At 32.5% G+C, this 16,619-nt stretch overlaps 1 protein-coding gene across 2 annotated transcripts in view; it reads right to left on the bottom strand.

The window, feature by feature from the left end:
* The window catches only part of ASZ1 (ankyrin repeat, SAM and basic leucine zipper domain containing 1), a 56,725-nt gene that overhangs the window by 2,526 nt on the left and 37,580 nt on the right, over positions 1–16,619 (bottom strand). The window contains exons 9-12 of one of the 2 annotated variants that reach the window (XM_032275767.1): positions 16,017–16,073; positions 14,964–15,073; positions 3,143–3,248; positions 1,892–2,005 (exon numbers count right to left, since the gene is read on the bottom strand). In XM_032275767.1, coding sequence (XP_032131658.1) covers positions 1,892–2,005; positions 3,143–3,248; positions 14,964–15,073; positions 16,017–16,073 — 387 coding nt within the window. The remainder of the gene's footprint in view (positions 1–1,891; positions 2,006–3,142; positions 3,249–14,963; positions 15,074–16,016; positions 16,074–16,619) is intronic. The other variant, XM_032275768.1, reaches the window with a different exon arrangement.

Genomic DNA, 16,619 nt, shown 5'->3' with positions numbered 1-16,619 from the left:
TCATTTAACAAAAATGTTTTTCTAATTTCATTTTAATCCTATACACACACCCTTACCCCTCACTCCCATGTTTTTAGTTTATCTTAGAGAAACCAAACTAGTAAACAACCCTGAAGAAAATATGTTTTAGGAAATTTCCTATACTAAAGGTTGACGTTTTGCAAGAAGTATCTTTATACATATGCTTCCAAACTTCCCTGGGATCCCCATGAAAAAACAGCATTTTTAAGTCAAATCAGTTCCTTTCCTTTGATTCTTCTAGATGAGATGGAGGTAGTGATGATGAATGGTGCTGTACTTTTTGGGCTGTCAGCAAGTTCAAGATGTAGCTTGTGTAGCACAGGTGCCTGACATATAGCAGGCAGTCTTATATTTGTTGAAAGAATAAATGTCAGAGAAAATACAATTTCTAAGATGCCCCTTTCTTTGGAAAGAAATGATTTTCTACAAGACTTCTGAAACAGTACTCATTTCCTCATTTAAAATGTCCTTTCCCAGCTATTATTTTGTATAATAGAATTTGCTTCACAACTTTCTTCTCACTTTAAAAGACTCCTTTTGGGGCAGGTGTGATGACACACACCTGTAATCTCAGCACATTGGAAGGCTGAAGCGGGTGGATCACTTGAGGTCAGGAGTTCAAAGCCAGCCTAGTCAACATGGTGAAACCTCATCTCTACTAAAAACACAAAAATTAGCTGGGTGTGGTGGTACATGACGGTAGTCCCAGCTACTCAAAAGTCTGAGGCAGGAGAATTGCTTGAATCCTGGAGGCAAAGGTTGCAGTGAGCCAAGATCGTGCCACTGCACTCCAGCCTGGGCAATGGAGCGAGACTCGGTATCAAAAAAGAAAAAAAGATTCCTTTTGATTTAACCTATTAATAGCTAGAATGACAAATTATGAACACTTGGAACATGTATAAAGTCTATTTTGAAGAAAAGAACTTTTTTGATAAAATATTAATGAAAATATTAGATGAATTATGGGTTGAAGCTATATAAATAATGTAGTATAATCTAACCTTCAAATGAAATGTTTCACAAAAGCCTTATAGACATCAAATTTATTTATTAAACAGATAAAGAGCTCAGAAGTGAGGTTCCTATTCCAACAGCTTAGGTTTTATTATAGCCAATTTTCTTAAAGTGAAAAAAATCACCTGTCCTTAAATACAGATATATACTTTTATAAGTATAAAAAACCAGAACCAAAAAAGTCCATACTCTTTAGAAAACAGTTAAATTATAAAAATATTACAGAGAGTCTGGAAAATTAAAGAAGTATTTCATCCACAATCCTGTCTCTTTAACAGAACCAATAAATACTTCATTTTAATATTATTTTATCTGTACATTTACATATAAGTAATAATGTACAAATATAATTTCATATCTTTAACCAGCTGGTATTTAATTTTCATTATTTTTTCAACTGCATATTATTATAACAATAGGTATAGCATGATTTATTAAGTTATTCTCCTAGTATAGAGAATACTATGGCACATATAATTTGGGATAAAATACTATCAAAATATACAATTTTTTTATGGTAGTTGGCACATCTTGCCAAACTGTTTTTGAAAGGGCTTGTGTTACCAGACTCACATAAGAATATAAGTTTGGTGACCTCTGACTAGAAATTGGTAGTAATACATTTTTCTCTGCTAATTGAAAACATATAAAAATGACATATTCTTCTTTTAGTATGCATTTCTTTAATGACTAACAAAGTCTGTTTCCTATGTATATTTCTTCCTTTGGAAACTGTCTTTCTCCCACTTGAAGTGTTCCATTTGTTGCCCTTACCAGAATTGCTTCATTGTCTGACACCTTTTGCTGTAAATCATTTCCCTTAGTTTTCCCCCTGCTTTTAATGTTAAATATATACCTTCTGAATTAAGTCTTTCAGGTTGCAGACCTCTTCACTCAAATCTTCAACATTTTTAACCAGTTCTTCACAAACTGAAGTAAAATTCTGGGGAGAAGCCCATTCCAGTGCTATCTGTTAATATTTTCAAAAATCCCACATTAAAGAATGGAAGCAACTTTTCACAACTTTATATCCACAAAGATTATACAACACTCTTAAATATTAAATTATATAATTGAAAAGCATTTTTTGTTTAGGATATTGACACCAAAAATAAGTAATTTTATAAAATAATCAAATGAGCTTGCCAAATGCATTTCCTGAATATATGTATATATAACTTTCTATATGAAGATTAATATTAGTAATATTTATGATGAACAAATCAGTTCATGAAGGTTTTAAAATTGACATGATTCCCATATTAATTAATGTTATATAAAAATCACTGGAAAACAAGTGCCTTTAAAAATTCTCACTAAAACAGCTAAAACCTAATCACATGAAGTAAGTTGCTTTTGCAGGCCACTTACACTTTTTCTTCCTTTTTTTTGAGACAGTGTCTCATTCCGTCGGCCAGGCTGGAGTGCAGTGGTACAATCGTGGCTCACTGCTGCCTCAACCTCTTGGGCTCAAATGATCCTCCCACTTCAGTCTCCTGAGTAGCCAGGACCACAGGTGCATACCATCATGCCCAGCTAATTTTCAGCTAGGACCAGAGGCACATGCCATCATTCGCAGCTAATTTAAAAACTCTTTGTAGAGACAGGGTCTCACCATGTTGCCAAGGCTGGTCTCAAACTCATGGCCTCAAGCGATTCTTCCACCTGGGTCTCCCAAAGTTTTGGGATTACAAATGTGAGCCACATTTACGCTCTTCCTATTCTAAATTTCCTTTATTAAAAAATCTTTTATTGATATAGTTTTTAAATAACACACAGTGTTGTTTCCATTTTCACTTGGGTCTCCTGTCACTTTACATTTTAAACAGTTAAATCCTCTTTAAGAACACATGGTAAGTTCGATACATGGATCAGTTTAATTTTTGGTCTGACTCATTTTATTTTTCTTGAGGGCAAGAATACAAAATTTTAAGATTAGTATGTAAAGGAGTAATATTAAACAAATTGACCTACTTAGATCTTATGTGATTTTGTAGAACAAATGATATAATTTTACCAAATCAGTACTAATTATTGAATTATGAACTTATCTGGAATGTTCTTCAGTGTTCATACTTTTCTTCACTTAATAACTTTTGTAGAATACCTTTTGAGAATTTACAGGTAACTCAGTAATAATATTCTGTACAGCTGTTATTAAATGGCCACACTGTTTGTTTAATTTGAGAAGAAAGTTCAGGAACTCATCACCACTGAAGAAAGGAAACAAACAAACAAATCAAACAAACAGGAATCACTAATAAGAGTAATTTATTTCATTTTACTAGGCTAGTTACTGAATATCTAGTCATAAGATTAGATTCTTCCAAAAGAATTCATTGAATAGCTAATACAGATTAGGTACCGAAACAGGCACTGGTTGTAAATGAAAAACAAACCTCTAGTCCTGAGGATCTTGAAGTTCAGGATAAGATGCAGATATACAATTACAGCTTTATTATTCATGGGGACACATGAATAATAAAGTGACATGAATAATAATGAAGATAAAATAATAATGAATAATAATGAAGATAAAAGAATCAATATTTGAGTAGCTACTATGTGTAGACACTGAACTAGTTATTTTACATTTATTATTTCTTTTGATTCTTCCTAACAACCCCTATAGGATAGATGTTGTTAATACTATTTTATAGTTGAGACATCTACAACTCAGGGGGAATGAATTTAATATCACATGAGAAGGAGGGAGTAGGGAATTAGAAATGCTTACAGAGATAATACTTGAATTGAGTCAGTGGCTAAAAAATAAGTTTGCCAAGAGGTAAGGAAGAGATTCTGGATAAAGAGAATAGCAAGTGCAGGAGTACAGGGGTAAAGGTCACTAAGGTGTAATTAAAATACAAATTATAGAAAAGTAGTAAAAGACTGGATATAATCATTTATTAAAAGAAATTTGTGTCAGCATAAGAAATTGAATTTTATCTTTTTGATGATGTAGAGTTACTAAGAGATTTTCAATAGGAAATTTGAAAATTCGATTTTTAAATGAGAATGTTTATTTGGGGAGTGATGTGGATAAAAGGAACACAAAAATGGAAGCAGAGTAATTAGGTGACCAACAGATACATATATCCAAGAGATGATGAAGGAAAGCTTAAACTAAGTATCTGGCAGTGGCAGTCTTACTGTGGGGAGGAGGTAGAGCAGTGGCTTGAGAAACCTTTAGGAGAATAAAGTGAAAAACCTGGTGATGGATTGCAGGTAAAGGAAGAATCTACGATGATTCTCAGTTTTTTGGTTTCCATGGAAGGTGGTGCTGGCAAGCAAGGAATTGAATTTGGTGGTGGATGGTGGAGAAAACAGTGGGCTGGGATAAAATAAAACCTTATGGCATGATAATTAAGAACACAGGCTCTTGAGTCAAAAGTCAATGTGAGTTTGGATTCAGCTTCCACACTTACTAGCTTTATGACTTGGGGCAAGACTAATCTTAAGCTAAATGTTTCCAAATCTCTAGAATGGAGACAGCAGGATTGAAGAAGGCAATGTACATAAAGTACCTAGGATTGTGCCTAGCACATGGCTAGTGTTCAAGCAAACATAATTATAATGACTGCAGTGGTGAGGAGACATGTGGATGGCAACAACCAGTAGATGGTAGAAAATGAAGGTCTTGCAAGGGTGTTTATTCTGGGCTCTAAAGGCTTATGAAGATAGATACAATTCAGACTTGGTGAACCTCAAAGGGGAAAAAATGTCTTTATTTTCACTAACCTAGAACCAAGATTCAGTCTTTCCTTGACTTGTGAAGGTAGCACAAACACAGTAGTATTAGCAATGTCTCCAATAGAAATCAAAACTATGATCACAAAGAAGACCACATTGTGTATTGTGAAGGGAGGGTTGAGAGTGGTGGCAGAAAAAACTCACTAAAGGAAACGTAGCCTGAGAAGTAGAAGAAAATCAGGACCTAATTAAGTGCTGTTATGGATGGCAATGAAGGGGACAGATTCAAAGGAGAAAAGATTAAGCACAATAAATAAGTATATTGATTTTGGCAATGAGAAATCACTGGTGACTAGATTAGCTGTAGTGACAGAAGCCAATTTACAGTAGAAACAACAAAGAAACTTAACCCAACAGAAAAGTTGGTCAAGATTATTAACAGGGAATTCAGAGGAAAAGAAAAAAACAAAATTTGTATAGATAATAAATATGGGAATACAACAACCGTAAGATGCCACATCCTAGCAGAATGACAAAAATTAAGGAGATCATTAATATCAAGAGTTGACAAGTGCATTAGATGACTTTCTGGGGAGTCCTTTAACAGTATCTACTAAAATAAAAATACAATAAAAAACTACTATTATTGGACCAAACGGTACTTTTTTGTGTGTGTGGTGAGACAGAGTCTGTTGCCCAGGCTAGAGTGCAGGTGCAATCTTGGCTCACTGCAACCTCTGCCTCCTTGGTTCAAGTGATTCTTGTGCCTCAGCCACCTAAGTAGTTGGGATAACAGGTGTTCACCCCCATGCCCAGCTAATTTTTGTAGTTTTAGTAGCAATGGGGTTTCACCAGTTTGGCCTGGCTGGTCTTATACTCCTGGCGTCATGTGATCCACCTGCCTCAGCCTCCTGAAGTACTAATATTATAGGCGTGAGCCACCATACCTAGCCCTCAAAATGTATTTCTAAGCCCACACAGAAATTCTTATTTATAGAAGTTTTGACTACATACTATACAAAGTTTCACTCTATTTCTAGAAGAAAAGGTTATAAAAAGCAAGCAATGTCAGCCTCCAATGAAATGAATAGCAAACTTCTAAGATACATTACTGGGATGTATACAGTATTTTCATTTAAGACAAGTCTTTTCTCCCAGCTATCAGTATGAAAAAATTAACAATTTCCCTTTAGCAGTTTTATAAAATATAAACTTTATAAACATAATACATACAATCAAGTCACTTAGAATAAAGAGTACCTGATGGTTGCTTTCAACAAGCAAACCTAAAATTAAAAAATGCAGAAAAACTCTTGTTCTGTTTATCAATAAAATGGTATTGACAAAACCATTTTCAAAAAATATATAATTCTTTATTCTATTTTCTTTCTGATCTTTAGAAAGCACAGAACTTAGAGTGTATGACACATTTCTGCAAAAGCAACAGCAGTGATTACTTGTATTTTGTTTCCATGTACTATTTATATCAGTACACTTATAACTTAGATTTCAGTGTTCTTTAAATACGCAAATTTAACTTATCAATAAAAAGAATAACTGCTAAATGAGTAATTCACTAATGCCATACATATTTAATTTATGACCTCAAGGAAATTAAGATCCATTGAGAATTATCATTTAAAGTATCAGCTGATAGCAGGTATGTAATTCTAGATAGTGATTCACACATATATATGTGGAATATAAATATATCAGCTCTTATTCTTAAGATAGTAAGACTAAGTCCAAATAAGCAAATTTTATTACTAGCAAAATTAGTCTTAATGAATACAAAATATATATACCTTTCTTGTGACACATAATTTTCAGAGCCACTGAATATGAATAGACAAGTTGTACAAAACAAAACTCTACATTGTGCCATTCACACTATGTGAATGGTGCCTCTCCATTACAGCTGTACAGTATACAACCTACACAACTTTACATGGCAGCCCTGATAACTTGGTGCTTATTTAAAAAATTCCAAATAAGCAGATATGACATAGGTATTTGTCAAATTCTCATGTCTTTTTTACTGAGCTAACTACCACCAGTCCCCCGAACCTTGCCAGGGAACTATCATTCATGCCCCAATAACATGAGGCCGGACCATATGACTTACTTTAGCAAATAAAATGTGACTGGAAGTTACTGTTTAACTTTTGAACAGAAGCTTCAAGAGCCACTGAATGATCCTGCTATCTCTCTCTTCTCTTTCCCATGAGAGCAGTATGTCCCAGATTGAGAATGTTCCTTCAGTCTACTCTCAGAATAACAAGATCACTGTTGCTGACCCATGATACAGATGATGAGGAAATAAACTTTGTTGTTGTAAGTGACTTCGATTTAGAAATCATTTGTTACTACAGCATACCATAGTATAAGCGAACTACAACAGGCCATTAAAAAAATTTGAAGTCAAGTATTAAGATAAAACTTACACTTTAAGTAAAGGTATTATAAACAAAGGTATTATGTGCTCATTGTAGAATATCTGAAAAAAATTAAAATCATCAACAATCTTACCACTCAAAGACAATGACTGGTACTATTTTCTCTAAGAATATTTTCTTATAATACACATTTTTTTCCAGTGTTTTTCCTATGGACATATATGTATAGCTGACATTGTGCTTCACATGACCTTTTATATTGTGCCTTTTATAATTATCATGAGTATTTTCCCATGACATTGTTTCAAAATAATTTTAATGATGAAAAAATAATTATATTGATGCAATGGAATTCACCGTTTTCCTGATGTTTAGTATTTAGAGTTTCCAATTTTAGAATGTTCATAAATGACAGGGATAAACAATACATACTTTTACATAAAATCTTACATATATGTAGATTTTTGGGGGTGTATCAGTTTCCTTGATGGACACAGTTTTTGAGATGCTTTTGACAAATTCAAGTGGATGTCAGTTAGCTCAGACAAAGGGTCTAAACAGAAACTGTTAAAAATTTCAAATGTGAATGAAAATTTATTATTTTTGTCCAAAATAGCTAAAATTAGCAACATAATGATACTAAAATTTTAAATTGCACTCTTTTTTATTTTTTTTAAAGAGAGTCTTGCTATGCTGCCCAGACTGGCCTTGAACTCCTGGCCTCAAGTTATCCTCCTGTCTCAGCCTTCCAAGTAGATGGCACTACAGGCACACCCCATTGCATTGGCTTTAAATTGCATATTTTAATTCTGCAAGCATAGTAAGGCAGAAAAAAGTAAACGCAGTGTGTGTATGCATTGTTGTAACAGATTATTTTAGAAGATTTTGGCACATAGAAGAAAACTATCTTAAATCAGTAAATTGTTGAAGTTACATTACCAGGAGATTATAATCAATCAGTTCAACTTTTCCTGCTGTTAGTTTTCTTATGACTTAATGACTAATTTCTTCTTTAAAGAATGACTTTGAACAAATGGTAAGTAAAACCTTTTCCATAACAGCATGTAAACAAAGTCTGTGATTTAATAACGAGGTCAAATTCCTAGAATATATGTCTGCCAGTTTTGTTTTTTTAAAAAAATTCAGTAGCTTTTAATAAGTGAACCATTCAGGATTCTGCACATTCTTTAAGTTTATTAAATCCCATAAAGTAAATTCATATAGGCAACTCTGCCACCATACAAATAAGATATATACAAACATTTAATTTGCAAGTCAGTCATTTAGAACTTAAAATACTCCTTCAGAGAAACAATAATGAAAAAAAGCAAGAAAATGAACAATGATATTTAAGAAGGTGTGCTGATTTTAAGTCTTCACAACTGAAATCCTTCACAATGCATTTAAATGTTTAAGAGCTATTATGTTATTCTGAAACAATGAGGAGGCATTATTTTAAATATAGATCTTGCTGTTATAAGGAGATACGTTAAGGAAGAAGAATGGAGATATGGGAATAGGGAATTTTACTATGGGGAATGTTTATAATTTAAGCTGTGAATTAAAGTTTTTAAGAAATTAGGATCCTCTATATTGTTTCCTGGAATATTTCTCTGAATTCCAAAATAACATTGCAATCTATTGTTTGTATGTTTAATTAACGTTTATCATAATTACAATATTAGTTTTAGCCTGACTATGCTACTGATAATACTATAGCATTTGCAAATACAGGATATTATAATTCATTACCTCATTTATCCATGTAGTCAATAAAATTTGTCTATACAGTCATGTCCCAGGCAATGGATAACACGGTCAGTATGTACACTAAGCTCCTTAGGTCATTCTGATAACTTAACCAGGTAAGGGAACCACTAGCATAAATCATGGTTACAAACCCTAGTATGTTTTAAAAGCATATATGTAGAAACCAATTATCTACTAACGTCCAAGTCTCTACTAACATGTGGGGTACTTTTATCTTAGATATAGAATCATTTATGAAATTATTTTAGGAAAAAAACTGGAATATGTTGAAATAAAAAACAGTATTTGTATTATCAATGGAAAAATAAAATATGATATTCTTAACTAAGAAAACTTAGAAAATAAATAAAGCTGATATTAAAAGTGAGATTAGAGGAAACTGAGGAACTAAAAAAGTATTTTTGAAGATTTCTTACAGAGAACTTGTATGTAGTTTTAAAAGCTTCTAGAGGCAAAAAATTTGATTTGTCCTCTGCACAGGCATTATTCCTATTCTTTTTTATTTTTTTTAATCCATGGGCTATTGAATTTTTTTTTTTTAACTGTACTTTAGGTTCTGGGGTACATGTGCAGATCATGCAGGATTGTTGCATAGGTACATACATGGCAATGTGGTTTGTTGCCTCCATCCCCCCGTCACCTACATTTGGCATTTCTCCCCATGTTATTCCTCTCTGACTTCCCCATCCCCCTGCTGTCCCTCCCTTGGCCCCTGCAACAGACCGCAGTGTGTGATGCTCCCCTCCGTATCCATGTGTTCTCATTGTTCAACATCCACCTATGAGTGAGAACATGCAGAGTTTGATTTTCTGTTCTTGTGTCACTTTTCTGAGAATGATGGTTTCCAGATTCATCCGTGTCCCTACAAAGGACACGAACTCATCGTTTTTTATGGCTTCATAGTATTCCATTGTGTATACGTGCCACATTTTCCTTGTCCAGTCTATTGTCAATGGGCATTTGGGTTGCTTCCAGGTCTTTGCTATTGTAAACAATGCCACTATGAACATACGTGTGCATGTGTCATTATAATAGAATGATTTATAATCCTTTGGGTATATACCCAGTAATGGGATTACTGGGTCAAATGGAATTTCTATTTCTAGGACCTTGAGGAAGCGCCACACTGTCTTCCACAATGGTTGAACTAGTTTACACTCCCACCAACATTGTAATAGTGTTCCTATTTCTCCACATCCTGTCCACATTATTCCTATTCTTAGTCCCTTAGTAACCAGTAAATGGTTACTTTTGGACTCATATGAAACCAAAAGAAAGAAAATAAAAGAGTTTCCTAAGCAATAAAAGAACAGAAAGAATGAGTTAAGAGAAGCTTACATAAGCAAGAGACTGGGTAAAATGTAATTAATCTGACCAAGTGCAATGAGAGGTAGAAGGCAGGGAAAAACATTTGATGCACAAATCCTCAAAGCTGGGGAGAGAAAGACATTGTAAAAAAAAAAAAATAAAAATCATAGGCTGTTTATAAGATGGTGTAGCTAAGTGACATAATTTCAAAATTATCTAGTTGGTGGAAGGAAAACAATTATTACAGGTTATTTTAGATTATAAAATCTAGGTGAAAATTACTGAAAAGACAATCATATAATCTAAAAGGCAGGAGAGGCTTTCAGGATTTGTAGTCTATGCTATGGCTAAATTCTTTCCATAAGCAAAAATCTCTACAAGTAAGTATTATGTACAATAATACTGTTATCTTATTTATTCTGAACATTATATTTCTATTTATGCAGTCTAACAGTGCTAGCTTTCCATGACTATTCATGTAACACTGTTAACCTAAACTGAGTTAATAATAAACTTAAAAACTCTTAGTGATTCTTCAGGCATATTAGGTCCCATCCTATAGTAATATAGTTAATCTTGGGACTTTCCATTTATCTTTATTCAAGTTACCCCTATTAATTTTGGGGAGATATGCTTCAACCTGGCAAAGCCTTTAAAATCTTAATTCTCTATATCTCCATCTAGCAATCAGTTACATGTAGCAATTGAACCCTTGAAATCATACATAGTATATTCTCTGATCATCAGGGAATCAAACTGGAAATTGATAACAGAAAAATCGCCAAATAGGTAGCAGTGCTGAGAGGGAAATGTAAAAGACTAAATGTTTACATAAGGAAAAAAAAGTCTCAAAAATGATCTAGATTTCTGCCTCAAGAATCTAGAAAAAGAGCAAAATAAATTCAAAGTAAGCAGAAAGAAGAAATAGTAAGAATAACAGCAGAAATCAATGACATTAAAAGCAAAAACAATAAAGTTACTGAAACAAATGGACAGGTTCCTTGAAAAAAAATTCATAAAGCTCTAGCAAGACTAACAGAGATAAAAAGAGAAAAGACAGAAATCATCATTATCAAGATTTCATTATCAAGAATGAAATAGGGTATTACAATAGATCCCACAGCCATTCAAAGAATAGCAGGAAATACTAGGGGCATCTTTTGGCCTGATCACCTAGAAAAAATGAACCAAATCCTTGAAAAACCAGACATTACCAAAACTCAGCTACAGCAAGATAGATATAACTGGAATAATCCTATGATCATTAAATAATTTGTAATTTATATAAATAAATAAATAAATAAATAAAATTGTAATTTAAAAGCTTCCCCCACAAAATATCCAGGTCCAGATGGTTTCACTGGAGAAATCTACAGAATGTTTAAAGAAGAATTAATGTCAACTCTACATAATCTCTTACAGAAATTAAAAAGGGAGGGAACACTTCCCAATTCATTTTGTAATTTATGGGATTAATCCAGGTATGCAAGGCTGGTTCAATAATTAAAAATCGAACAAAATAATCTACCATTATCAACAGTTGACATAGAAAACCGTCATATCAGTTGGCATAGAAAAAGCATTTGAAAAATTCAACAACAATTCATGATAAAAACTTTCAGAAAAATAAGTAGAGTATAACTTCCCCAATCTTCAAATAGAATCTACAAAATACCTATAGTTAATATCACAGTTAATTAATAGTAAAAAAATGAATGGTTTTCTTCTGAGATTGAGAATAAAGCAAGAATGTCTACTATCTACCACTCTTATCCAACATAATACTGGAAGTCTTACCCACTGCCATGAAGGAAGAAAAAAGGCATACAAATGTGAAGGGAAAAAAATTAACCTCTTTTTTGCAGACTACATGATTATCTACATAGAAAATCTCAAACAATCTACCAAAAACCTAGAACAAATAACAGTCCAGTAAGGTTGAAATATACAGACAACACAAAAATCAATTGCACATGAAAACAAAAAGAGAAATACCACTGACAATTGTGCCAAAGAAAATGAAATACCTAGGTATAAATCTAACAAAATATGCATGAGATCTGTGTGATGAAAATGACAAAATGCTGATAAAAGAAAACAAAAGAAGGTCAGAAATGGTGGCACATGTTTGTAATCCCAGTACTTTGGGAGGCCAACGGGGAGGATCACTTGAACCTAGGCATTTGAGACCAACTGCGGCAACAAAATGACACCCTGTCTCTACAAAAATTTTTAAAAATTAGCCAGGCATGGTGGGGCATGCCAGTGGTCTCACTTACTCAGGAGGCTGAGGTGGGAGGATCACCTGAGCCCAGGAATTCGAGGTTGCAGTGAGCCATCATTATGCCATTGCTCTCCAACCTGGGTGACAGGGTGAAACCTGGTCTCGAAAAATATAGTTAAAAAAAGAAAACCTAAAACTTTTAGAGATATCTGTGTTTATAAATTAGAGAATTAACATAGCTAAATGTTAGTTATGCCTAAATGAATCAATAGGATTCATGCAATTACTACCAAAATCTCAGAAAGGTTTTTTATAGACATAACAAAGCTTTATCTAAAATGTATATGGAAAGAAAAAGGCTCTAGAATAGCCAAGATGATTTGGAAAAAGAACGAAATGAGAGGAATCATTCTTTTTGATATTTAGGCTTACCACACAGAGTGATCAACACATGTGGTACTTGCAGAGGGATAGACACATAAAAAACCCAAAATAGAGAACCCAGATTATACTCACACAAATATGCCCAATTAATTTTTCAAATAATCAAAAGCAATTCAGTGGAGGAGAACAGGCTTTTCAATAAATAGTGCTAGAACAATTAGCCACCCCTAGGCAAAAAGAAATGAACCTCAGCCTAAACCACGTACCTTTACAAAAATGAACTCAAAATGTATCATGGACTTAAATGTAAAACTATAAAACTTCTAGGAAAAAAGTATAGGAGAAAATCTTTGAGACCTAATTTCTTAAACTGTTCTTTAACTTGATACTAAAAATACACCAAAAGTAATATTCTGTAAAGGGAAAATTTGGTAACTTAGATCTCATCAAAATAAAGGTTTTTGCTCTGTGAAAGACCCCATTAAGAGGATGAAAAGAAAAATTACAGAGTGGAAAAATATATTTACAAATCACATATCCAACAAAAGATTTGAATGTAGATAATTCCCAAAACTCAACATTAAAAAACCATTAATCCAACAAAAAATGGGCAAAAGATACTGTTAGACATTTCAACACAAAAAGTACAAAGACAAATAAGCAAAAGGCTGTCTGACATCATTAGCTATTAGTAAGTGCAAATAAAAACACAACAAGCTATTACTGTATACCTATCAGAAATGGCTAAAAAATAATCATGCTAACACCAAATGCTGGTGAGCACGGAGAGCAAACTGGATTACTCATACACTGTTGCTGGAAATATAAAATAGTCTTGCCATTCTGGAAAACAGTTGGGCAGTTTTAAAATATACTAAATATGCTCTAAAAATGCTCTTCAGCATTTATCCCAGAGAAAGAAAATGTATTTTCTAACAGAATCTTGTAGATGAATGTTCATAATAGTTTTATTTGGAATAGCTAAAAACTAAAATCTACTCAAATATTCTTCAATGGATAAATGGTTAAACAAACTGTGGTATACACATACCACAGGATACTACTCAGCAATAAAAAGGCATTAACTATTGTACTGATACATGCAACAACTTTGATGATCCTCAAGAAAATTAGGATGACTGAAAAAAGTTAACCTTAAAAGGAGATATACTGTATGATTCTATTTCTACAATATTCATGAAATAACATCATTAAAAAGATGGAGAACAAATTATTGGTTGCTAGGGGTTGGCATGGGAAGAAGGATAGATGTGGCTATAAAGGGGTAGTATGAGGGAGCCCTGTGTTAAGTACATTGAATATGGAAGTAGTTGCATGAGACTACAAATGTGATAAAATTATGTATACACACACACACACACACACACACACACACACACACACAGAGACAAATGAGTGCATAGCTCACAAATAAGCTCTGTGGGTTGTATCAATGTAAATTTTCTAACTTGATTCTGTCCTCAGTTATAAAAGATACTAATATTGGGCAAAGCTAGGTAAAAAGTGTATGGGACTTCACTATGTAAATCTTTGAAATACCCCAAGAATCTATATTTCAAAAATTTAAAAAATCATTTATTGCTCTATAATATGTTAATAAAATCAAATATCATTATTTTCAAAATAGATTTTGGATTATTAATAACCACTGCTTGACAAGTTTATAATACTGGAAATGAAGCTTACATATTGATACCATAATTTCTCATATAGTAAGGCTGAAAATAGAACTGAGCTACATGATATACGTTTTCTTATTGCCCTAAGTGAAAATATTACTAGTTTGAATTTTCAATTTAACTTCTAAAATGATTTTTTAGAGTAAAATGTATACTATAAAAAGCATGGGATTGTTTTTGAAGTTCAATTTAGCAAGATGTAATGAAAAAATAAAACAAAAATATTTCTATGTGAGTTAACAGGAAGACACATTGTTTTGCTTCTTGGTAAATGGCTTTATAAAAATTAACTTTACAAAGCACATCCAATTTTAGAACATGGTATATTCCAAAATTTATTACCCTGGGAAAATGATGGTATCAAGTAAAATGACTCAGACATTATGAAAATTAAACTAAAAAAGAACAGTTGGTTCTTAACACTGTTAATATAAACAAGTAAGTTAATTTTACCTGATTTCTAGCTTTGCCTCTTCAGACAACTCTCCAAACTGTATCTCTTCTACCTCTAGTTCTTTAAGAGCAGCCAGAATTTTCTGCTGGTCTTTACTGGTAAATCCATTCTGAGCAGAAATAATTTTAAGGTACAGTAAGTTAGTTATACTTGAATAATATAAAACTCAAAATCACTACAGATGTTTTCTTACTTGATGAATTCACGTCTTGAAAAAATAGGCATATATTGGAAAAATAACACATTTCTAAAAAATATACGGCTTTCTTATAGCTGTGATTGATGTTAGTTACAGTATTAAAATATTTAGATATTATATATAATAACTATAGTCAATTTTTTGCAATACATAACAATTATGCTGGACTTCCACAACAAATTACTAGAACTGAATATGTAATATTTCAAAAAAACACAGTAAAACAAATTTTCCTTCAAATTTTTATTTAAAATATTATCAGTGATAAATGAGAATTAAGCCCTATCTTTGTATTCTACCTTTAGTGTTAAACTAAATTTTCTATACTGGATTTAGCTTTGTAGTATGCTTATTGATTTTTAGTGATATTAAAAATTTTAAGTTTCCAATGGGATCACGAAGCCAGATCACTGCTTTTTACATATCCTATTTATCAAAGTATCTCTAATACATCCTGTGGCTATATGTTATGAGATAATACAAGATGGCAAAATAATAGGTCTCAACAGTTTTGAGAACCAAACGAAAGTCTTGGAAGACATGTGTTAATATCCATATACATAAAGGACAATCTCTTATTTCTAAGTGCTCTATATTACAAATCTATTTCACATTTGAAACTAAAGGATCAGTTTTAGCTCAGACATCATAACAATCTAAACCAAAACAAAACAAAACCCAAACTGTAGGTCTTCACATGTTCTTAAAGTAACTTAATACTAACATACTAACACAAAATTTTAGTTATGGTTATCCTTAATCATTTTAAACAGAGCATTTTAAACAGAGAAAAGGATCCACAATTTAAAAAGCATCAAAAAATATATTGGGAATTTTTGAAACTGATGCTGACCTTTGTAAATTCATCTTCCCTCATGGTCAAAAGCTGTCTTAAAGTTATATCCCTTTCCTGTATAAAAGGAAAAAAAAAAGGCCACCTTTCAATATAATTAAAATAGTAGAAGGGGAAGTAGTGAAGTATTCATAAGTTAGTTACATGCTTCATTCTCAAACAAATCCCAACTTTCTAGAGGGGACAGGATATGTAGATATAGAACTATACTATTGAGTAGATAGTAATAAGTATCATAGTAACTATACTCACCTAAAAAGGATAAATATAGCTAGTTTTCCAGATTCAAATAAAATGATTACCATTCATATTTGTTTACATTAAAAGAAAAGCAGTTCTATAAAATTTGACAGAAATGTTTTATTAGTATTTTAAATTTCTGACTGTATCACATTAAACCATCATGTATTTTTTACTCATGATTTCTCAACATAGGGAGAAATTTCAAGATTATGCAATGAAGCTCAACTCTGAAAAACTTTAACAGCATGTGCATACTCCCAAGAGGAGTCTATCTTAAATAGTGCTTTACTGCAGTATCCCCACTTTGGTGATAACTGTCATGGACTCAAACCCCAGAATGTATACTTAAAGCACCGAGAT

Source organism: Sapajus apella, unplaced genomic scaffold (genome assembly GCF_009761245.1).
Source record: "Sapajus apella isolate SASKATOON/1434 unplaced genomic scaffold, GSC_monkey_1.0 scaffold7, whole genome shotgun sequence".
NCBI lineage: Eukaryota > Metazoa > Chordata > Mammalia > Primates > Cebidae > Sapajus > Sapajus apella.
Note: the sequence above shows the minus strand (reverse complement) of the source record. Positions and strands in the feature narration are given on the sequence as shown.